At 38.1% G+C, this 24,066-nt stretch overlaps 1 protein-coding gene across 2 annotated transcripts in view; it reads left to right on the top strand.

Annotated features, from left to right (window-relative positions):
• Window positions 1-24,066, top strand: part of LOC102092424 (potassium voltage-gated channel subfamily KQT member 1) — a 492,070-nt gene that overhangs the window by 277,287 nt on the left and 190,717 nt on the right. For both annotated transcript variants that reach the window (XM_021298409.2, XM_065033942.1), the window contains exons 14-16: window positions 2,431-2,525; window positions 3,491-3,531; window positions 11,297-11,358. In XM_021298409.2, the coding sequence (XP_021154084.1) occupies window positions 2,431-2,525; window positions 3,491-3,531; window positions 11,297-11,358 (198 nt within the window). The remainder of the gene's footprint in view (window positions 1-2,430; window positions 2,526-3,490; window positions 3,532-11,296; window positions 11,359-24,066) is intronic.

Genomic DNA, 24,066 nt, shown 5'->3' with positions numbered 1-24,066 from the left:
ATTTTGTTTAACTCGGCACACATGAGGAGAGCAGAATTGCATTGTAAATACACCAGAGGGATAAATACTATGGGGGAAAAAAATTAAAGACATAATTCCTGGAAAATAAAATCGTATATAAATGAGTTAGGATTAAATTAGGAGATTTCAAACCACCAGAGACCTGATGTTCTGGAGCTGTCAGCCAACAGCAGCCATACCAAACCCTAAAAACTGAACTTGTTCAGTCTATGGAGAGGACTCTCTGAGTTTGTGTTAGTGACAGGGAAAAAGAAGGAATTTTCTTGCATTTTTTTCTTTCTTGAGGCTGTGAAATAGAGCTTATAGGACTCCCCGTGCTAATTAGATTTTGGAAGTTCGAAACTGGGTAATATTATTTAGAGTTTTGCATTAGGAGTTCTAAGCTTGCTGGATGTAGACTGCTGAGCCCTAATGGCCAGGATTTGGGATTATGAACAGAATGAAAGTTAAAGAAGTTCTTCAAGTTCTGCATTTACTAAACCTCCCTGGAAGCCCATTACTTCCCTTCTTAAGTTGTATTGTACTAACATTTCTTAATAAAAACATGACAAGAGATTGTGCCAAAGTTTGGCAACACATAAGATGCTCTGATCTAAAACGTTATGGGAAAAGAAGAGAGAAAAATGGTGGAAGTTGGAAGGATATTTTGATTATGCTTTAGAGAGGACTCAGGCAGACTGCAGTGTACGGTACTTTGCAACTATAGAATTCAAAGCTGATGATTTGTTAAAAGGGATAACAGATAGAGGACTTCTTTTGTGGAAGAAAGGAAATTTAATTTGGAATGTGTAGAATTAATTATGCACATAGTAGCCCATGGGATTGAGGGGAGGGAGGTGGGAAAAATCGCCAGCACATCTTGGCTCTGTGCCATGCATCATGTTTAAATAGAGAGCGTCCAAAGAAAAGGACAGAGGATCTAGCCAAAATGCTCTCAAAGCATCTCCACTAGTCGATCTAAAGAGTGATACTGGCACTGTTTCTCTGGGTGAAGACAATAGGCTGCTTTTCTGGCCAGAAATAGTGATGTGTCAGCGTCTGCAAAAAGTGAAGCTGGGGAAGGAAAAAAAAAGAAGGCAATAAACTGAAAGCTGAAACCTCCCTCCCCCGCAAAGTATTTCTTCTCACTAACGCACATGAAAGTTGATGCACGCTACCAAAATGATGCACTCTTCTGAAAGTAATAATGCAGGTAAGTGATGACGGCCAAGCACAAGGAAAACATTTTATCACAAAGAGCTTTTGCTTCTCCATTCATTTCACAGGATTTTTTTCCATTCCAGTTCCATGCTTTAATTTAAAATTTCTAGGATCCTGTGGCTGCCTTCCAAGCATGACTCCAGCACATACTGTAGGTGTCCAATGCATGTGTGCAGTGGTGCATGTTAATGGCTCTGGCTGAAGCTGTGACAGTGGAAACAGACAACAAGATGACTAATGAGCTGTTGTCAGTAATTTCCAATTACTAGATTTGCAGTTTACCTTTCTTTTTTTCTTCTTTTCTTGAGTTGGAGCCAAAAAGTAGACATCTTGCCCCACATTTCCCATAGGGGTTGGTATGGCTCTGAAAAGGCTGGTATTTTTGAAAGGACAGCATTTATGCTTATTCTGCCACATGCACAAGTTACTTTTACTTGATAAAATTTTACAATGCTGTGCTGTGTATAATTGCATAGTTTTATGCAAATTCTCTAGACTTGTTCCAAAATTCTGCCTTGGTAGCTACAACAAGACATCACAGCTTGGGAAGCATCTGGATTCTCATTAGAATGGGAATAAAGCTGGGCAGATGGCAGGTTTTTTATCTGAACTTTTTTATTTACTTGAATTGCGTATTTTTTTTTCTGACTTAGTGGGTAACATTAAAGACAAAAAAGTGCAAACAAAATCTACGTGCAACAGTCATCAGACTTATGCAAAGCATCTGTCCTCCCAGTTGCTTAAGCAATAATATTTCTGTCACCAGACATCCTTAGTCTTTAGAGGCGTTTGATTCCAGGTCCAAGTGTTATGAATTGGGCTAGTTTCCGTGTTTCAGTCCTCTGACATTATGATTAACATATGGTTTTGGAATGAGCCAAGAAATATCACACATGGTAGCCTTAGATAAATTATATATCTTGGTTTTGTGTTTTTTAAATACACTGTGAAGGTCTAATATTTTGCTCAGTATGAAGTAACATGAAGACATGACTCTTAACTGACAGTGATGAGAATCATTTGGCTCCGTCTCCACAATAAATATGCACTCCTACAATGCCTACTTATGTTTTATTCATTGCAACAGCCATTTCAAAATGGAAAGCAAATAGTCTCTGGAAGATAAAAAGTAGAATGATGGCTTGTCTGAAATAAACTGAAGTTTAAACTATGCTTACCTTTCAATCTCACATATGACTTATTTCACAGCAAGCTCGGAAACCGTATGATGTACGCGATGTGATTGAACAGTACTCACAAGGACACCTCAATATGATGGTTCGGATAAAAGAACTTCAAAGAAGGTAGGCCCTGTCTACCTCATGAAATATTTGATTACTCTGGTGCCAGCTGGCTTTAGGGGAGATGTGTTCTTAATGAACAGTAATTGTCCAAAATTGCAAGCACAACAGGGAGCACAATATCTAGAGGATTTAACTTGGAGCCATTTTTAACCCTTTTTATGACCAAGTTCACAATCCTCCTCCCCTCCTCCTCCAAATTATATAAATTAAAAGAAATTATTAAGGTGCATGCTGTGAAGTTTATAGTATGAAGTGACCTTTTCTGCTCTCTTTTTAGTAAAGGAAAACTTTTCAAATAATGATTTACCTTTCTATCCAGGCTCTATGGTTCTCTGCATCTGAGAGAAATCTGTTTCACTTGTGCTTCCTTCTCTATCTGGAACTTTTCCCTTCCCAAATTCCTCCTTGCACATGCTTCCTCTGAGTTTTGGGATCACAGCTGAAATATTTTGTCACAAAACTGTTCTCTTCTGTTTCAGCACAAAGTCCTTTTCTCTTTACAAATTAACACTGTGGGCTGGGACACCGGAATGAACTCCTCTGGCCCTTAAATGAAAAATAAAAAATCCTATTGAACAGAATCTACTGTGTCAACATATATAGTTATTAAATCCGCCTGCATGAGATTCAAGGAACAGTTGCAAATGTTATTAAGAAGCCATTCTGTTTGCATAGTCTTTGTTATTATATTACATACGACACAGGAAAACTATATTTTAGTTACAACATGAAAGTATAAGAAATAAAACATTAATACTCATTAAAATAATAATAATATGGTTTGATTTTGGAAAAAACTCTGAAGAACTAACTGCTGATGGTATGTGCAGAAAGTCATAGTAGTCTCATGTTTTTACTTGCTTTGTTTTATGTTTAAATCTACGGCAAATTTTCTGCTTTTCTGAGCAAGAAATTTTAAGTTACTTGGTAACTGAGCTGTTGGTAATGCTCTTTTTGCTTTTCAGATTGGATCATTCTTTGGGAAAGCCAGGCCTTTTCCTCCCAGGTATAGTGACTGCATTTTATATAAAATGATTAGCTCCATAACTTTGTGAAAATACCCATGGCTATAATATTAAGGATTTATAATCCAGCCAATAATGTGTGAATATATAATTCTGTTCATAAGCCCTGGAATGACTATGGAACAATAAATACCTTTCATTCAGGTGGTAGTGGAATAAATGGAAATTAATAATAAGTGTTAAAAATGTATATCGGTTCATGATGACTTGGAAACACATTGCTGGAAAATTTTCCACAAAAATATTCTTTCTAAATCCTTTGTGCTGGCATTTGAATACCTGTTGGTTCCATTTAAAAAGCTTTCTTCCTTTCTGAACAGCCTGTGGATTTTAGTTTTGGAAAGCTCAAAGGAAGATCAGAGGTATCATTCGGGAAGAACTGGGGTAGCCTTGAAAGCGAGAGTGAGAGAAGTGGTAGGAAATACAATCATTAAAAAATCAAGATCAGGCACAGGACAAATTATTTAGAAAAATCTCGTACATGTTGGTAGTGGTGAACAGTCTAGTATTTTTTATGGGAAAGAGAGGCCTGGTATGTTGTTTAATTGTAAGCAAATGCCAACTGAATGTAAGAAAATGCTGTGATATATCCATGAAAAATTAATCTAATCCTAGGATGAAGAAGGAGATTTTCAAGACATACAGGGAAGTATACATGTCTTTGCATGTGACTTGCTGTAGCAGCCATGTCCTGCAGTGGCTGCTAATACAACCCCAGATGATCAAGGAGGGGAAAAAACGTTCAAGTCAAAATCTGACATGTCTTTTATCACTCATTATCATTTTTTTATCAAAAATTATTTCTTTGACTTAATATGTGGAAAAAAAACACTGGCTTCCAGAGGTAAGATAAGTTGGGGTAGCCTCATATTCAGAATTCATGATGGATGTCTTAATGGGGAGAGCATCATAGGACTTCAGAGATAATTTGAGAAATCCATAATCTATGCTCAGGAGAAGATTATGGCATCTGTGTCCATGCAATTCGTTTCCCTTGTTAGGCTTTTCTTGCAAAATTACTGCTGAATAGCTGCTTTGAGACAGCTCTCTTAGATACAAAAGCATGGTGGCCCTGCTAAGAATGATGTCTACCTCCACAGCATGCCAAATCTACAAAGTCATACCTCTTGCAAAAAAATATGGATCTGCCCTCAAATTGACTGAGTAAATACTGACTGGGAAGAGGGTTGTTTGAGATGGAAAACCTTTTAAGCTCAGTTATGAGTCTGCAAGATCAAAACCAAAAGTTACTTGGTACAGTAGTTGTTTTATCTAAACCTCCCACAAATCCAAAAATAAAATAAGTGGTTCCAGACAAACAGTCTGCAGAACTAAAACTAGGCTTAGATTATTAGTCCTCTTATTACCTAACCCACCAATAATGAAGTGATGAACAGTCATGAATGGCTGTAGTATCGCTCTGTTTTGGGGGGAAACAAACTCTTACACTGCCCTTCTCCTCTCAAAAAAGCATTCTTCCTGAGCTTTCCTCAGAATGGATGGCTTATTCTACATTGAAAATGTATTTTCAATATGATATTTTTACACTTCAAAGGCACTGCTAAGAATCTCATTTGTAAACAATAGGGGTGTTTCCTCCAGAGTGTGTTGTTCTTGTATTGATGGCAAGCAAAAGTGAAATGGCAATGCAAAGAAAAGTAAACTGCCAAGAACAAAAACATGAGAAAAATTTTCCTTTCCAGCTCCTTTTTTTTTTTCCTGTTTTATTATATTCCCATTCAAAGAATCTTAAGGTCTTATTCCAAGCCTGTTGAAATGAATGGGAGTCTTTCCAGTGACCTCAGTGAGTTTCAGATCAGGCTGTTACTGAAACCCTGTTGTCAACTCTGATAATATTATAAGAAGTAATTGCAGTGTGTCTATAGTATCATTACCTTTCAAAAGTGAATGACGTCACAAAAGATCCAGAATCTGAATTCATTGGAAGCAATTATTGTTATTTTTCAAGTTAGTTTCTCAAAGATAAAAACCACTAAAAGCTGTGTTAAAACAAGATAACGATACAAGAATAGAATAAAAGCTATGCTGGGTAAGACCAGTTCTGACTCCGACAGAGCCAAAAGCAAGGCACTTTGGGAAATGTATAAAAAAAAGGGCATGCATAAGCCTCTAACCTTCAGCCTTTTGCAGATCAGAGACTTCCTGACATCATTTCTATATATTTCAAAGTGCTAACTGGTTTGTCCTCAACAAGTTTGCCTAGTTTCCCCTGTAAACTTTTAACATCTGTGATACTTTGCGACAAGAATCTTTGTGATGTAATTTTCACATGCACATATATAGTGAGGAATCCCCCCTTTTCGCTTGTTTTGATCATTGCACCTAATAGCTTTCTTTGAAACTCCTAGTTTCAGGAGTGGGCTTGAAAACATTAAGACAATGAATAAATTTTCCAAAGACTTGAATCCCATGAGTATACTCAGCAGGCTGTGTCCTAGCCCCATTAGAAGCCCATCTCAGTGTTCCAGGTAATACAATTTTGAAAGATGAAACCAAGATTCCTGTAATAATCAACAAACCCCTTAAAAATTGGAACTGTTGCTATAGAGGCAAAGCACATGTTAATAAAATTTATTGAATTAACAAGGCAGATGCTTATGTAATGATACAAATAAGATGAGTGTAATACTTGACCTTTACTACACATGATGGAGTTAATTGCTTTTGAATGCAATTTTTGAGACTTACTATAGCTTTTCAGGGGCAAAGGTGAAGAATAATGCCAAGGTAAAACAAAAGGTCCAGTGTTTGGATTCAGAAAAGTACGCAAAAGACTGATGTTAATCCGCAGTTCATCTGAACCTCTTGGGTCTGCACAACACAGGTGGGAGTCCCTGCAGAAAAAGGCTTTCTTGTAAAATTTTGACAGTTCCATTGTTTGCCCTTTTTCCCATTAAATGCCACCTAAGCTTTCTGATGCTATTTCCTTCCCAACTGTTAAGAAGGAAATTGGGTCACAATATCTTTTAAAGCATAATGAATATGCTTAGTTTAATTTTTATCTTTAAAGTGGATTAATATTTGAAATGAGAGACACCCATATCTCTGTGGGAACTGATTTATTCCCTTCTGGAGACAAAATCCATGGCAACTTGGTCAAAAATAAAGACACTTAGGACATTTTCCATAGCTGTCACATGTTCACAGTCTTGCCTCTGAAAGTTCATTTCATTACTGGGGTTGATCTATCTCAATGCAAAGAGCCAGCAGAAATATCACTGCAGATCATTTGCTGTTCATCCAGGTTCTCTGAACAGTTATGAATTCCATCCTTAATAAAAAGCTAATAAAGAAACTTGCATTTTGTTTTGAATTTGGTATATTAACTTTTTTATATATAGTATAATGAAAGTGTGTCTAAGTCCTGCCATCAGCACCTTCTAGAGGAAGGGCAGGAGTGTGATGTAGTTCATACTAGATTCATTGTATATGGCTTCTCTCTAGCAACTTGGTTATGTTGTTCCTCATGAGCCACTTGAGCAAGTTGTGTCATCTCATAGGTTGCATAAATGAAGCAGGTAGGCAGATGGAGCTTTTGTTTGTGGCTGTTTTCTTTCTTGAAAGGTGATTGCACATCTTTAACCTGGCAAGTTACTGCTAGCAGCCAGATTTTTGCAACTTGTAAAAGCCAGAGATTTCTACTTGCAGTGTATACTCTTGAACCTTCATCATGAAACAGTTAGCTTTATCACAGAGATTTCTGTGTTGCATTGCAGCCTTCTAAAGTAAGAGATTTTGGTAGTTTACTATTTCTATTTTCTTTAGGCTAAGAGAAATCACTAGCAACTGATCTAGGACTATGTCATACCTCTTTTTAATGTATTCTACCTGTCAATTGGCTCTGACTGACAAGAAAAGAGACTCAAGTCAAAAGTCACAATGCCTAAGGCAACTATGTTATTTGCTATTTCATGGCTCCTTGGTTTAAAAGGGCAATCCTGACTTGTATTTTCAGAAGGACACCTGGTTTATAAACCTAAGAATCAATACCTTGCCATAAGCTCATCACAGTTTTCCCTACATAGGTCTTTTATAGAACTGGAACAAATACAGGTCCAGAATGTTGTAGTTGCATTGTGGTAGAGAAAAGAAGGTAGTGGTGCCTCTTGCACTATCCTGTTTTCTGCAGTCCCAGTACTAAACTTGTTATAACTCACTGATGTTTTGAGATATCTTTAGCAATCTGCTGTATCCTAGGTGTTAGTATGCTCAAATTCCTCATTTTCTGCTTAAAAAAAAATAAATAATGGTTTTCAGATAAATTTTAAAATTTTTGAGTTAGCATACTTCTTTCTATATTCCATATAAGTTAAAATCAAGGAAGGACTCTTGCTCTGTAAAGCAGAGTAGATAATTTCCAGCTTTTACAATTTTCAAACCATCTGTCTGCAATTCATTCACTGTCATAATGTTCCCCATAAGTATTTTTTCTATCCAAAGAAAAAATACTGTTTTCTTAAAAGCTTGGTATAGTACGATGAGACAGAGCACACTAATTGGGTAAAAAATTAAGATTATAGTACTGTTCCTCATTTGTTTTGTTCTTTTCATCTTACTTGTTTAAGATGGTAATTACTGGCTTTTGTGAAAGAAAACAAACTTGAATAATGAGTAATATGTCATTTATATCATGTGCATCCACTTGAGGAAAGGTTGGGGATGGCCTCTCATGTTTTCTCAGCTGGTGTGAGGAATACCTAAAAGCTTTAAATTTTTTCTTGCAAGAGCCATCTCTTGTTGTTCACTGGAAAGAGATGGGTCATATTTTGTGAAAATGATGGGAAATAAGTCCAGGATCATGTTATTTTGAAAGTAGTATAGTACATACACTCAGCAAGGCAAAGACCTTCAGGGAAGGAATTATTTATTAATAAAGATGAGAAATGGACTAGATGACCCAAGAAATACTCAGTCTCCTGAAGTATAATGCATATTGCTTGTATCCTAGTGTTTTATCTGATTCAAGTCTAAATATATAAAATGATGGGTTTGTAACATACCAACAGTGTGCTACATACCAACAGTGTGATACAACCTTGTTTCAAGGTTTTGGTTGGGTTGGGTTGGTTTGGAATGGGTTTTTTTGTGGGTTTGGTTTGATTGTTTGCTTTGGTTTGTTTGGGTTTGGGGTTTTTTTTTGAGCTAAAATTTGTCTATATGTATTTTCATCTGGTTTTAAAAAATTGTGCATTCTTTCATGATGATCAGGCATGCTTCCTTCTGCCTGTGCCTCTCACATACACATATACGCAGTTACTGGCTTTCTTAGCTGGTGTATCTGTTTTATTGCAGACCAACACAAAGAACAGACAGAATTCGAATGTAAAAAGAATGTAAAAACTAAGACATTACAGATTTATAGTTAGCCATGCAATTTTTTCAACGATCTAAAAGCAAATAATTTGATGTATGAAGTCTAAAATCATATATCTTGAAAAGACTTGAGAAAGCATAAATATGAGATAGAAATCAAGTGTCCTAGAGCAATGTGATCTGAACTTCTGCCCACTCTTCTTACCACAATGCTCTGCACGTTGTATACGCACCCCATTTACTTTTAAATATGATTCTTATTAGAGATAAACACTTGTAAATTACAGCTGAATGCAGATTTAAATGGAGGCTAATAAGAAATAGGAAAGACTGCAGCCTTTTGTGACGTATGCAGCCTGCATGCCAAAAAGGGGATGGACATGACACAGCTACATGCATGTATATAATTCTTTTCACCTCATCTGATAGGAGTGCCACATGCCATGAAATAGCTTTTTACTGCTTATCTGCTTCCTATTTTATTGTTTTCTGTTCCACACCGCATCTGAGAATAACTAAAATAGGAAACATTATTATGAGGTTGAACATATGCATTATTATTATTATATGGCTGTTTGGGAATATCTAGGTGGTCATATGAAGGATGTAATTAGAGCTGGTGAGGAAATTATTCTTTTTAAAAAACAAACAAACAAAAATCCTTATTGGGATATTTTTTCAGGTTTGGGGGGCTTTTTGGTTTTAGACCTAAACAAAAACACTAACTACCCACTGATGTTCAAATCACATCCCAATTTAGAAGTTTTTTTCTGGTAAATACTTTGAAAGATGATAAGTGTCTACAGATTTACTAACTAGAAAGTAGACTACAAAGTCAATTATTTCATTTTAGGCAGAGATGAATACAGAGACAAACTTGAGCCTCCACTACTTATATTTTAAGAGATTTCTGTGGTTGTGAACTAATGAATGAGCAGCACACACGTATGAGTCAAGCTGTGTCATTTATTTTCTGTCCCCACAAGGTGTCCTTGATCAATCTTTGAATTTTCTCTCTGTATGGTATTTACTCCTCCATGTTCTCTGATGAAACATTTCTCCTTTCTAACGGCTGCACAGAGCTGTCATAGGTCCATGACCTTTTTAACACACTAGATGTTCTGTAACAGAGAAGGAAAGCTAGAAGAGTCCTCTTGCAAACATTGCTTTTTGCTGAAGTCTCCTTCTAAGGTTGTGGAGCATACAGTATAAGTTACTTGGATGCAAAGGTATCACTAAACATATCACAATAGCCAACGTATACACTGCTGATGGTAATGGTAAAGCAAGTACCATTCACTGAGAAATGCAAGAATGTGAGTTCCTTGCAGAATGGGCACATGTACAGGCAGTTACAGTGGATGTTGATGCACTGTAATTTCACATCTCTGTCTGCCTTCCAAATAAGCCCTTCACACTGTGCACATGCCCTAAGCAAAATGGACTTAAATAGTTTTAAAAACCAAAGCTCAACCATTAATAAAAGAGGAATAATTTATAGAACAAATGGGGAGTACTTACTCTAGCCCAGTACTGGCAAAATAGTTTAGTAGGGAAATATGTATCCAACTTCAATTGACGTAGACTTCTAATTTACTTTTGCACTGGGGATTGGGGTTTTGTTTGTTTGTTGTTTATTTTGTTTTGTTTTGTTTTTTCTTGTGGATTTTTTTCTCCCGTATCTGAACATACGCATTTTTGTGCTTCATTTCCTATGAAATTACACCCCCATTCCTTTACAACTGGCCATGTAAATAGAAGAAATAGACCCCACTTCACACAGTTTTCAATCTTGGCTCTCAATCCCACTGTTTGCAGTGTGTGAGTGCTGGCCTTACATAACCAAGTCTCATGAAGGCTAGGAAGGAAAATGCAGATGGAGATGCAAGGGCTTTTCCCAGGGTCACTCATTTGCAGAGAGGAGATAAGACTTAAGTCTATGCCACTCCTGGACAGTGCTGCCTCTTACATCTACAACCTCAGCTGAAATCTGTTTTCTCTATGTATAGAAAGTGTACATTGTGCATTCGAAGGATATTCAAAATGGGGTTTTGCCTAAGGAGCATGCCTATTCCATCTAACTGCATGCAGTTAATTGAGATAATTTAATAAGGAATCAAGTTACTCCGGACAGTATCTGTAGTCCTTCATGTCCACAGACTACCTCCACCAAGGTTGCCCTTTAGACTAACATAATCTTGTCAGTTAGACAAACTAACTTCCTTCTCTCCAACTACTCCCTGAATTCTGAACACTATAAAGAAATTCCTTCTTATTATGTTCATGTTATTTATAGTACCTTAGTACCTTAGCATTTTACTAGTTTTTTTTTTTTTTGCTTTAAATACAATTCTTAGTTTGAGTTTATTTTCAGTGTAGTGAGTGTCCCATCTTTATTCTTTTTTTATTTAGAAAAGGGGGTAGACAAAGGATACTATACTGTCGGAGCCAGACTGATCCGGCTAGAGGATAAGGTAAGTGCATGAAAGCTTTTTTTTTTTTTGGGAATAATGATATCTGATCTACAGACATGTAAGATAGTATCTTGGCATGATTTACTTTAGAATTACAGGGCACTGTAATAAAGAGTAATATCCTAATTTTTGTAAGGGAGTTGATGAAGTATCATGTGCATGTTGTTCAGCATTAACTGTTTACCTGCCATACAGACTTGGTTCTTGATTTTAAAAGGGACTACATCCATATTGAAGCCAAATCACCCATCTTGTAAATATGTCCTGTGAACTGACAAGGTGTCTGTCATACCAGAATTGCTGAGTTAAACAGAACAGCTAGTATCAGGAGCCTTTGTAAATAGCAACAGTTGATATCTCTGTTAATAACCTTGAGGTTCTTTAATATTTACTGTGTTTTTCCCCTGTGCAGTTGTCTTTACATCGACTTTGCCCCTCCCTCCCTGTCTTCTTTCCAATATTATGTTCATCTTTATTATTAGGTAGAGTTACTTAGAAGTATGACTGAAGGCCAAATCTCAGTGAGGTTCTACTGTTTTAGACTTATTCCAAACATCCTCAAGAGCTTTTCCCACTCAAGTGATAACAAAAGTACAAGTTTGCTTAAAACTAATAATCTATTTCTCTAGTGGTTTTCTGATTAGGTCTCTTACCTACCCCTGAAGACTGGTGTCCCTAGAACAGTGTGCTTTCTGTGGACAGTGGCAGTGCAGTAGCTTTGGTATGTGTTATGATGTAACAGCTGAGACAAAAATCCGTTTGAATTTAACACATCCAGCGCCTATTTTTATACTTGTCTTACTCAAATTTGTCATGCAAATTTTCTTTTCATTTTCTTTTTATGGGGAAGTGAGGCAGAAAGGAAATCTTTCATTAATCTTAAAAGGAATTGTGCATCTTGCCAAAAAGGCAGAAATTGAAATTAAACAAATACAATTCCACCCTCACTTGCTTAATATCTAATGATCATTGCTAGGACAAAATTGGAAATATGTGATGCTGTGATGTCAAAGGACAGGTTTTCTCTGACATTTAGCTTTTTGTGACAGTGTCAGAGAATCTGCTTCACAGATAAAGACAAATTATCTCAACTTTTAAAGTGGATTGGTCCCTTGCTCAGACAGTCCCATTCAAAGTGAAAGTGGCTTTCGTTCAGAATAACTTAATTCACTGCAAAAGAGACATATTGCTCTCTAGCCACTGTATAATCTGTAAATTCACACCACTAGTTCATTCAGATTTCTGAATATGCATATATAGAGAAATCCACAATACAGGTTTGAAAATGTAGCAATGAAAGTATCTGCAATAACAGTTAGGTTACTTTGTGTGAGAAATACTACTAGTGTTGTAAATATTTCCAGAAGCAGTTCTTCATGGTCTCCTGCTTGCTCCATATTTATGAAGAAGAGAGATCAGAAAGTTATTAATGTCTGGCATTGGTCCAGCTTTAACACAGTATGCTGTGGATTTGATAACTTTTTATTTCAAAGCCTCAAGTAGCTTCTCCGTGCTTTTAAGTACCGCAGAGGTGTCATGGTGTAAGGAGAGGAACATTACAGGAGATGCCAATGTATGCAGTAAATGCTGCAGTCAGAGGTCTCTGCAGCGGATATCCATTTATGCTCAGTATTTACAGCTTAAACCAGTTACAAAACCAAACTCTAGCTGATTCAAAAAAGTTATAATTTTTATCAATACTACCTCAATGTAAAGACTTGGAGATGATAAAGCAACATGGTTTTGTCTTCTCATGTTAAATATTAAATGTCTAACGTGAGCGTGTGGTAACCAGTCTGTAGCAGGGATTCACAACAATGTTCTTGGAACAACATTTAAGCATGGTATAATAAAAATCATATAAGCATGATATAAATATAGTTGTCACAAGCTCAAACCATTAGTGTGGGCAAGTCCAAGCTGCTATTTTGTTTGAAGAATTAAACTGTAGTGCTTTAGCTGACCGCATATTGTATGGGAACTGGTGATTTCTATCTACTCATTGTTCTGGAGAAAATGAATAGAAGGGAATAAAAATATGTCAAGATACTGTCATAAGATGGCTTTATAAAAGACATTCAGTCATTGTAGCTTCCTTTTTGTCTCACACCAAAGTACAAATGTAAAATAAAACATGAAAGTCTGATGAAACCCCAGGCATTTGTTGTTTCAGTACCAATTAGCCATCTTTTAGGTGTACAGGGCTTCATTCTCATATTCCTGCCAAGAAAGTAGACACAGTGCATGAAAAGGGAAAATATTTATTGTGTTGGCTTGTTTGGGGTTTTGGTGTTGTGTTGGTTTCTTTGGGTTTGTTGTTTTTTATTTTTTTTTCTTTTTGGTTTTTGTTGTTGTTGTTGTTGGTTTTTTATTTGCATCTTTTTGTCATGCTAGGTTGAAAGATATGTGTTTACGTAGTGAAAACAAAGTTAAGCTTCCCAGATATCTCTATTTTAATAGGACAATAGAAACAACCACATCCTGCTGTCAAACCGCTTCCCCTAAACTATTTTCCCATGTCTCATGGGCTCTCCTGCTTTAATAGTTCACTGTGTAGTAGCTGCCATTTGCCCGAATGTGAAACAATATTGGAGTCAGGAAGGACAAGCTGGGTTTCAACCTCTGAGGAGAATAAATGAAGCAAGGGCATGTCTGACATCAGGCTCCAGCTGGTGGTGAAAAATGATCTCCCCCTTGGAACCAGAAAACCTTTGGGATCAGTCTCTTCTCCCTGGAGAAATTATTTTAACACTCAGTCACCCAGTATAGTCATGGCAGCCTCCCAGCCGAGTGACACATCTGATAAAATGACACATTTTTGGACAAAGACCAGTTGGTGTAGATTGGTATAAATGCAGTGTGTATTTGAACATTTCATCTACTTAAAAATCTGAATCAATAAGCTATTAGTATACCTCTAGCCCAGACTGATCTTTCCCAACAGCATTTTCCAGTTCATTTGGTTTAGTTGTTTCTCCTAAAGGAACTCAGAATGTAATTCATGCATTCAGAGCTGCACATTGTTCTACATAAAGCATAATTATTCTTTTTATAAATTTTGAGAGAGAGAGGGAGAGAGGAGTGTGTAATTCTGATGGCTAAGTTGAACTTTATTTCCTTTAGAGGTTCGCTACTATTTGAGCTAAAATGTGGGATTTGCTGTGTAGGAGACATAGGCACGGATCTCTGAAGTGGTTGCTTAGTGATAAATGAAAGCTTTGAGGCAAAAATGTTTTGAAGATTCAAAGATAACAGCCTTCCATTCACATGGCATGAGCAGTGTTGTCTGCAGCCTCTCTTTCATGACCATCTGCACTCCGTATGTATGCTTAAGGTAACAAGGAAGAAGTAAGAACAAGTTTGTGTAGGATGAAGTACCATGTGAGTCCAGCATACAGCAAGTGGAAATACACTTGTATCACTTTGCTTTTAAGCATTGTAAAGCTGACTGGAAAGGGATAAAGTGCATGGTGGCAGTTTCCAGACAATATATAAAACTCCTTTGGCAACATTAGTGTTGTGGAAGGATTTACTCCTTTCATTAACACTGTGTGATGCATAATGTAAGTTTATGCATAACATTTTTCAACCTGTTTTTCCCTGAGTAGGGCACAAAAAGCTTATTTTGTTGTGGTGAGTGTAATAAGGTATTGTGGTTCTTTTCATTAAAACACTGAGATGTTTAGAGAAAGAATGGGGCTTCTTTCCCGACACATGATGTGTGCCGTTTGGCTGACCCTTTCTCTAGTTTGATGGCAGGGTTTAGTTTTAAATTGTGGTATGTAGCCATTGACAGATTCTTTTGAAATGCATTTAAAGGGAGATCAGTTCCAAGATGATGTTCTAGAGCTGGCATTAGTTTCTGTTCAAAATTGTAAACTAATGCTTCGTTATGATGAAATGATTATTTTTTGTCTTCTTTTCTTTTCAAAATTAGAAACAAAAATTGTGGTGTGCTGTGTCAAACTGCACGACAACCTATAAATAAAAACAGGAGAGAAAAGAATCTACGAATGAAAGGTTAGAAGGGACAGCTGTGTTGTCTTTGAAAAATAAATCTATTAGGTATTTTTATAATTATATGGCAGTCTTCTTTATGTGGTATTTACAGTTATGATTTACGTGCATATTACCGTAACTATTTCCATACTTATAGACAACATGTGATAATGCTAGAAGCCAAAAGCAACCATTTGGTAGCATTTAAAAAATGCAGAAACACTAAGGGAAAACAGGGCAGTAAAGCAGAACCCTTCTGAGCTCTATCCATCTGAGTAACATGAGCCAGAACAAAAGTGTCATCCAACACAAACAAATGTAGAGGTTGGATTGTGGTGGTAAACTCTCTCTTTACCGATTTAAACACTCATTTTACAGCTGGGAGCTAAAAAGATGGGTTCAGAGAAAAGTGATATTTCCCTATCATCTTATTCCTTCTAGATAACAATGGAGAAATGGATGTTCGTGAATCTGACTCCTGCTGTGATTACATCAGGAGTCATCAAATAGTAAATTATTTATCATGACAGTGCCTGCAAGTACCACCATAGTGAACGCCTTCTCAGAATTTCCATTATAAACCTCTAATTTGGGGGGATGGGGGTGGTGATGAGCAACACTGAACTGCATTAAAATAAAATAAGGGGAAAAGCTAAACATTGGTGCACAATGAGTCAGTTGCAAAATGAGTGTGCTAGATTTTTGAGGTTTCAAGGATATGTCTGAAATAAACCCAGCAAATGCAGTGGTTAACAAAAACATATTTTGGCACAAAGGTGTGTGGGGGTTGTTTACCCCAGTTCCTTAAAGATTGAGCCATTCCATTATATAAAGCTTTTCAAAATGCTTTTTGCAAATGAGCATTATGTGGATTTTCCTAGCTACTAGAACAGGCTGATAGTTCTTGAAAGCAGTTGAGACATACTGCCAGTCTTTGTTGTAAATAGAAAATACATGGCATCCTGGCTGTTTATGGTTTCCTAATATGCTTGAACACTGCTGATTTTTTTAGTGTGTCTTCTCAGGACAAATGTGTGTGAGTCAATAATTAACATAACTTATGTGACTTACAGTTAATAGCATGTCTTGTGAAGAAGGTGTATTGCTTGTTGTACATGTTCTTGGAACATGCCACATTCAGTTCAAGGAGATGGACAAGAGGTTCGCATGGAAAGATGCTGTGAATGTGTATTTGGAATGGAATGCTAGAAAACACAGTCAAAGTCTGGTCTCATTTACTCCATAGCAGTCCAGCACAAATCCATTGATTCTGCTATTGCCTAATTAAAACAAACAAACAAACAAAACTAAAACAAAAAACAAACATGATGCTTCAAGCCAAATTCTGCTTTCATTTATGCCAGTGAAGTTAGTCAGGATTTATGCAGGTGTAACATGCAAATTTCTTACATGGCTTTAAACACAATTCCAGCTCATGCATTGTGGGTTGGCCCTGGCTGGTTGCCAGGTGCCCAGGAAAGCAGCTCTATCACTCCCCTACTCAGAAGGACAGGGGAGAGAAAATGCAGCAAAAGATTCGTGAGTCAGGATCAGGACAGGGGGAGATCACTCACCAGTTACAGTCACGAGCAAAACAGACTCAAGTTTGGGAAAATTGTTTTAACACCCATTGAATGAGTGTGGTATAGTAAGAAAACAAAAGCTAAATCTTAAAACACCTCTGCCTCATCCCTCCCTTCTTCCCGAGCATAACTTTACTACCAAATTCCCTACCTCCTCCCCCTAAGCAGTGCAGGGGAATGAGGAATAGCGGATTACATCAGTTCATTGCATGTTGTCTCTGCTGCTCCTTCCTCCTCACACACTCCCCTGCTCCAGTGTTGGGTCCCTCCCATGGCAGACAGTCCTCCATAAACTTCTCCAACATGAGTCCCTCTCACAGGCTGCAGTTCTTCATTAACTGCTCCAGTGTGGGTCCCTTCCATAGAGTGTAACCCTCCTGGAGCAGGCTGCTCCAGTGTGGGTCCTTGCCACAGCGTCACAAGTCCTGCCAGCAAACCTGATGCAGCCTGGGCTCCTCTCTCTATGGGGCCACAGGTCCTGCCAGGAGCCTGCTCCATCATGGGCTTCCCACGAGGTCACAGCCTCCTTTGGGCATCCACCTACTCTGGTGTGGACCTCCATGGGCTGCAGGTGGAGCTCTGCTCCAGCATGGACCTCTGTGGGCTGCAGGGGGACAGCCGGCCCCACCATGGTCTGCACCATGGGCTGCAGGGGAATCTCTGCTCTGGTGCCTGGAGCACCTCCTCCCACTTCTTTACTGACCTGGGTGTCTGCAGAATTGTGTCTGTCACATGTTTTCACTCCTTCCTCTGGCTGCAAGTGCACATTTTTTTCCCCCTTCTTAACTGTGTTATCCTGGTGACACTACCACCGTCACAGATGTGCTTGGCCTTGGCCAGTGAGGGTTCCATCTTGGAGACATCTGGCATTGTCTCTATCAGACCGAGGAGAAGCTTCTAGCAGCTTCCCACGGAAGCCACCCTTGTAGCTCCCTTACTACCAAAACCTTGCCATTCAAATCTATCATGTAATGTTCTGATCAATAGGAGTGAATTAACAAAGATAAGGTAAAACTAGAAATGGAAACTCAAAGAGTTCAGAATTAATCTGAGTGAAATAAGGTTTTTCATCTATTTCATCTGAGTGAATCTTTGTGGTATGCTGGGGATTTAAGGTGCCATGGAACTGAAGTTGTGCATACATTCTTGTACTGAAACATCAAAACACATTTTCAATCTGAAAACTAAGTAATGCTGATTTAACAGCTTAGATCTGAGCTGCAGAGCTTTTCTATTTGCTAGCTGACTTCTCAATGCAGACAGGAAGTGTTGCACCCTGGACTTCTGATTATCTGGAATGGTTTTATTCTCAGATAAACCTTGCTTAATATGGTTGAGAGGAAAAGGCTTGTTTTGAGCTGTCTGGTTGTGGTGGTAATGTCTGAAGGATTTGGCAAACATAAAAGCTAACTCTGATGTGTCTTTCAAGCAAAAGAAAAAAATATATAGATCATATATTCTGAAGCATATCTGAAATAATCCTGCCTGAATTCTTCCGCGTGGTTCTTGTCATATATGGTGCTTGGTAGCACCCTCCTGATATTAAGGTTGTACAGCACTTTCCATTATAAAACTCTATTTTCAGTTGCTTACATCTTTGCCAAACTTTAGCCATCTGGGCTGAAATTTTCCAAGGCATATATCTGCCTCAGGCTGAGATTTTCTGGAAAATTTATATGTCAGTGTGGGTCATCCTTTCTATATCACAGTAACCTGACCCACTGTGAAGATTCTCCCAAAAGTAAACATAAAAATGTTGATGGAAAACACTTGAGCTTCTTCTAAATTTGAGCAAGAAAATTGGACAGAAATGGAATATTATCTGCCAGTCTTGAGACCCAGAGGCCTGATCCAAAACATCATGAACTCAGCAGGAGGCTTTCACATGGATCAGGCCCTGATTTTTAATGAGTGACGGAGCAAAGAGTTTCACATCATGAACACTTGCCAGGATGCAATTCACCATCATAAATCAAATGTTAAATTATTCCAAAGCCAAATAAATGAGCGTGCAGATGGCAGTGTCTGCTCCCAAGTGATTGCACTGACTGTTGATTAGCATCCAGCTCAAATAGTTTGATCTCATTTATAACCATCTCAAGGGTTGCTGTGATTAGGCAATTGGTGCAATCTAGTTACTTTTCTGTTCTCTTGGCTGGAACTGTCCTAGTGGAACCAAAACTGCCCAACAAATGCTGGCCACGACACCTTGGAGCATGCTGGTGTGTGGGAAGGCAGGAGCTCACAGCCACATGCTGTGTAGCAGCCTGAAATCAATTTACAGCTACCTTACATTTAATAAGAAACCAGGAGAAATGCTGTACTACTCTACACTAATGCTCCTTGAGGTGAGCACACAGATTAACTGTGACTACCAAGGAGGATAGAAACAATAAAGTGATTTAGGGGTGCTGTTAAATAACTGAGCCTTTGGGAAATGGAATGTTTCACAGGCTGTTGTGATGTTGGAAATCTAACCCATATCGATGCGTCCCAGCTGTTTAACCTGCACAGAATGGTTCTGGAAATATCAACATTGACCACAAAGGCTGTGGTTGAGGGAGCCTGTCCATTTCTTCCTGTTCTCCACCAGAGCCTTCTAAGCATCACAACTGGTGAGAAAAAAAATGAGAAAGGGGTCGTGAGCTTAGAGGTGTTGATTTCCTATAAGTTTTAGAGAAAATAAGTGGCTGAGTAGAGGACAGACACAGTTAATCCCTCTGCACCCAGAAGAAAAGCCTGCAGTGTGAGCACTGCTCTTCTCAGGTGCCAGAGAGTCCAGGCACAAATGCAGAGGAAACAAAGCTCTGTTAGTTCTTTTGCTGATGAAGACATTTTGGAGACCTTGACAATTTTTTATGATGTTAAATCCTCCCACAAAAAGCTTTGACCTGAACTTCCAAAGAATAACAGAAATCAGACCAGCTAGAAGTATTTTGCTTCTACCTTTTGAAACTTTTAGTAAGTTATTCTAAATTAACATAAAGTTGTAAATAATTGGTCATCCTGGTACCCAAACCAAAATGCCTTAATTTGGAAATGTGAAAAATGAAGCATTTCAATAATTCTTCTACCCTGTTCAAATATTAAAAAGAAAAAAAAATCATTAAATGTGTGTTTTGTTATGAACAGCTTTTAAAAAAATGTTATTTTCAGATGAAAGTAAATTTCATTTGAACAGTTTCTGTTGCCTCAAATGGTTATTGATGTTAAACAATTGAATTTAGAAAGCTATTTTCAATAACAGATTTTTTTGTTGCTCTTAGCTGGGCTATGGCTGTATGTTGCAAGTGTTTTCTTTCCTACAGACAAGTCAACAGTTTTCCTTTGGAATGTTTCTCCATCTGAAAATGACAATTTGTTTCTAAATAGAACATTTTGAAGAGGCATCATGTTATATGGAACTGTATTTTAAATCATATACTGAAAAAAAAAGTATTTATAATTCTGTACTTCAGAGTGACTTTCTAAAAATCAGAATTGGGGTGAAATGCGCTGATTTTTCTGAGCATTTGAGTTGAACTGATTTGTTTCTAATTCATTGGTTTACAATTTATTATCTCTTTCCATTTCTGAATGGAAGACATTTCAGCATCATGAAGAATTCACGGAGAACACAGAGAAATTTTCCTGTAGGAAAAAGAGTAATTTTCCTTTACAATTCCTTATTTTAGAATTACTGTGTTGTTTTCACCTACTGCATTTTTTAGATCAGTAATTTAAAGGGCAATTTTAATATTATTTGAATGCTGAGTAGTATTGACCTCTAATTCCTCTTGATTGGGGGAAGTACACTGGAAAATCCCAGATTTTTATTATTCAGATGGTTACTGGAGTAGCAGCTGGATTTGTGTCTCGTGCAAGAACTGTGATGCTGAGTCAGAGCAAACATCTGTTTAATCCTGGAGCAATTCTGTTGCTGCTGATGGCCAGGATCAGATGCTAAGGGATAGACTTGAAGACTAAATTGAGTCTAAATTGCTATAACTAGCCTCTGTGTGTTTGCAATGGATTATACATAATAAACAGTAGGAAGAATAGTGCTGTACAAGGCAAGCTACAGGATGACACAGCTCTGTAAAACAAAAAACAAAACCAAACAAAGCAAAAACAAAACAAAAATAAACCAACCGAACAAACAAAAAGATACACTGGAGTGCTGTGGCAACCTGTCCTGACATGTTGGCTGTATCTAGGGAAGAAAATTTTCAGTCAACAGTGAATTCATGTAGAGGACTTCATAAAGTCTTACAAAGTAAGGGAGAGAGATATGAAGAAACTGAGAAACTCTTTTCTCCCTATATTTGCCACCAGACAGTTATTTGCAAGACATAGCTTTACATTTTATGTAGCAGGAAAATAGTGAGCAGATCAGTAACACTTACTGACTTCTACAAAGTAATTACTTTTCCTACTAGTAAGTAATTTTGCTAAATTATATTCATGTTTTTCTTGTTTAGAAGTTTGGCTTTTATTTCAGTGATGTGTTCTGGGTGTTTTAGTAAAACACATGTTAGTTAATGTGTCTGTTACACACTGCAGTCCTTCGAGACCAGGAAAAGGGGACTGGGTTCTGTGTTTGAGGAGGTGAGGTCGTGTAGAGTACATCAGATCTCTTCTGATCATGCACATACAGTGCTCACTTTATTACAAGTTTGATCCTCAAGTGCATTTTTACGCAATGTCAGAATACAATTGAATAATACTAAATCACTCAGTAGATTATCTAGGGGATTTATTCATGGTCTTGTACTTGAAAAATTTTGCTTTTTCATTGTCAGCAAGTGTTTTTCTGCAGGCTAAAGTGGTTTTGTGTGCAATGATTATGACTGTGAGCAGACTGAAAGAAAGGAAGCTCAGTCTGTTGGCTCACACATGGAGCCCCAGCTTCAGAAACATGGGGTGCTCTGCCAGAGAACCTCCGTGCAAATGCAAACAGGACTTAGTCTCCCTCCATTATAAAATGATACTTTGCTCCTTCAGTTACTGTAAGGTACTCAGATACTATCGTACAGAGAGACATATGAATAACTTGCCCAAAAGTGTGTCATTCAGCATCTAGAAGTATTCCTTTTAGTCTCAAATACTGCTTTCTTAAGAGTCCGGTGCCCTTCTCTGGACTGAGTGATCCTAAACATTTCTCCTTTAATCTTTCTTTGACCTTATGATGCCTGTCTCTGCTGGTTCAGTAGACTTTCTGCTGTCACATGAGACCACAGACAGTATTCTCAGCTCTATGGTTATGGTGCCATAAAATATCTTGGGATCACATGATTATACAGCTTGGAGGGCAGAGACTAAAGCACAGGAGGTTCCATCTAAACATGAGGAGGAACTTCTTTATTTTGAGGGTGCCAGAGCACTGGAACAGGCTGCCCAGAGAGGTTGTGGAGTCTCCTTCTCTGGAAACATTCAAAACCCATCTGGACACATTGCTGTGTGATCTGCTCTGGGTGAACCTGCTATAGCAGCTGGATTGGACTAGATGATATCCAGACATCCCTTCCAACCCCAGCCATTCTGTGTGACCTCAGGAGATTATTTAGGCACTCTAGCACCCCACCATCTCTACTGTGGGTCTAGCATGATTCCCTAGTATATCATGTACCATGTAGATGAAGAAACAATCACTAAAAATGTACTGACAGGCTTTGCTCGTGTTTAAGAGCATCACTAAGTACAGAACTGCCAGGTCCATGTTTGTTTGTGAGACCTGCAGCCCGCAGTTAAAGTTCACATATGGAACATGGCAGTGTCTTGGGCCCATGCTTGCAAAACCTGACAACTAGAAGAACTGAAAATTCTGTATATTTTCTCTTCTGCAAAATACTAACAAAAATAGGAAGCTATGACTGACATGAAAAGGACTGGTTTTTGAAGAGGTGAAGCGTACAGCAATGGTGTGTAAAGCAAGTTTAGCAAGTATGGAAAGTGGTCAAACAGTGTAATTTAAAATGTAGACTGGTACAGAGCCATGCTCTCTGCTGCTAGGTCAGGTTAAATGCCTGGTCAGATATCTACCTGGAGCCAGGATCTGGCTCACACAGCTTCCCTGCCTCTTCAGGAGCAGAAAGTACAGGACATCACCTCTGAGATCATATCACAACTCTCCTACTATTCTGTGTGTTTCTGAAGACTTCTGTATCTGGAGACATGCAATTACGTGAGAATTCTTAAAATTGTTCATTTCTAGCCCTCGCAGTGGAGATACGCATGAAAAGAAGGCATATTCAAGCCCCAAAACACTGAAGAGAAACAGGATGAACATAAAATATATAGTGTGTATTTAAAATGTCAGGCTTTTTAAAACAGCCTGGTTGTACTGATTGTAAATAGCTCTAGCAGACACATATATATTGCTACACACTGCCCAGGGGAGGCAGAAAAGCCAGTTGAAAGGCCAAGTAAATGCTCAGAAGTAGAGCACCCTGGCCTCTCTACCACCATAAGCACATTGCAAACTGCACCGCACTTGGGAAGTTTAATGTGAGCTCAGGTATCTGCCAAGCAACAGGCACTGCCATGAGGACATACCCTAGGAGGCAGCAGAAGCCCGTGTTCTTTTGCAGCAACTCAAAACACATCAAACGTTTTTAAATTTCCTCCTCTGCCTTCCCATGAGCTGCCTATTAGTGTTAGTTTTGTTACTGACTTTCAAGGTGCTTAGTGGCCACAAGATTTATGTGCTTTGCACAACTTGTTGCTGTGTGTTACCTGGAGAGTTTCTGAAGCCACAAGCAGCAAGTCTTCTTGCCTGTGAAAGGCTAAACCTGTAAGCTGTCACAAGACTGAGTGGGTGCCACGCAAAGAGCATTAACAACTTTGTGCAGTGTTTAGTTTGCCTCAGTATTTGCAGTCAAACATAATAAATAGTTGTCTTCTCTGCTCTTGTTTCAAAAATCTGTAGTACCACAGAAGGAAGTGATCCTTGATGAGTACCCAGAAACTGAAGCACCAAGCAGCACCACACATACCTGAAATTAGTCTAGTCAAGCCACTTCAAACCCATTTTTTGAAGGTCAGAAGGACTATATCCAAAGGGTATGCTTACTGTAAAGCCAAATTTATAAGTATGATTACCATATAAATGGGATATCCATCATCAGAAATGAATGGCTAGGTAGAC

Source organism: Columba livia, chromosome 1 (assembly GCF_036013475.1).
Source record: "Columba livia isolate bColLiv1 breed racing homer chromosome 1, bColLiv1.pat.W.v2, whole genome shotgun sequence".
Taxonomy (NCBI): domain Eukaryota; kingdom Metazoa; phylum Chordata; class Aves; order Columbiformes; family Columbidae; genus Columba; species Columba livia.
The sequence above is the reverse complement of the archived record's forward strand: the minus strand, read 5'-3'. Positions and strand labels throughout refer to the sequence as shown.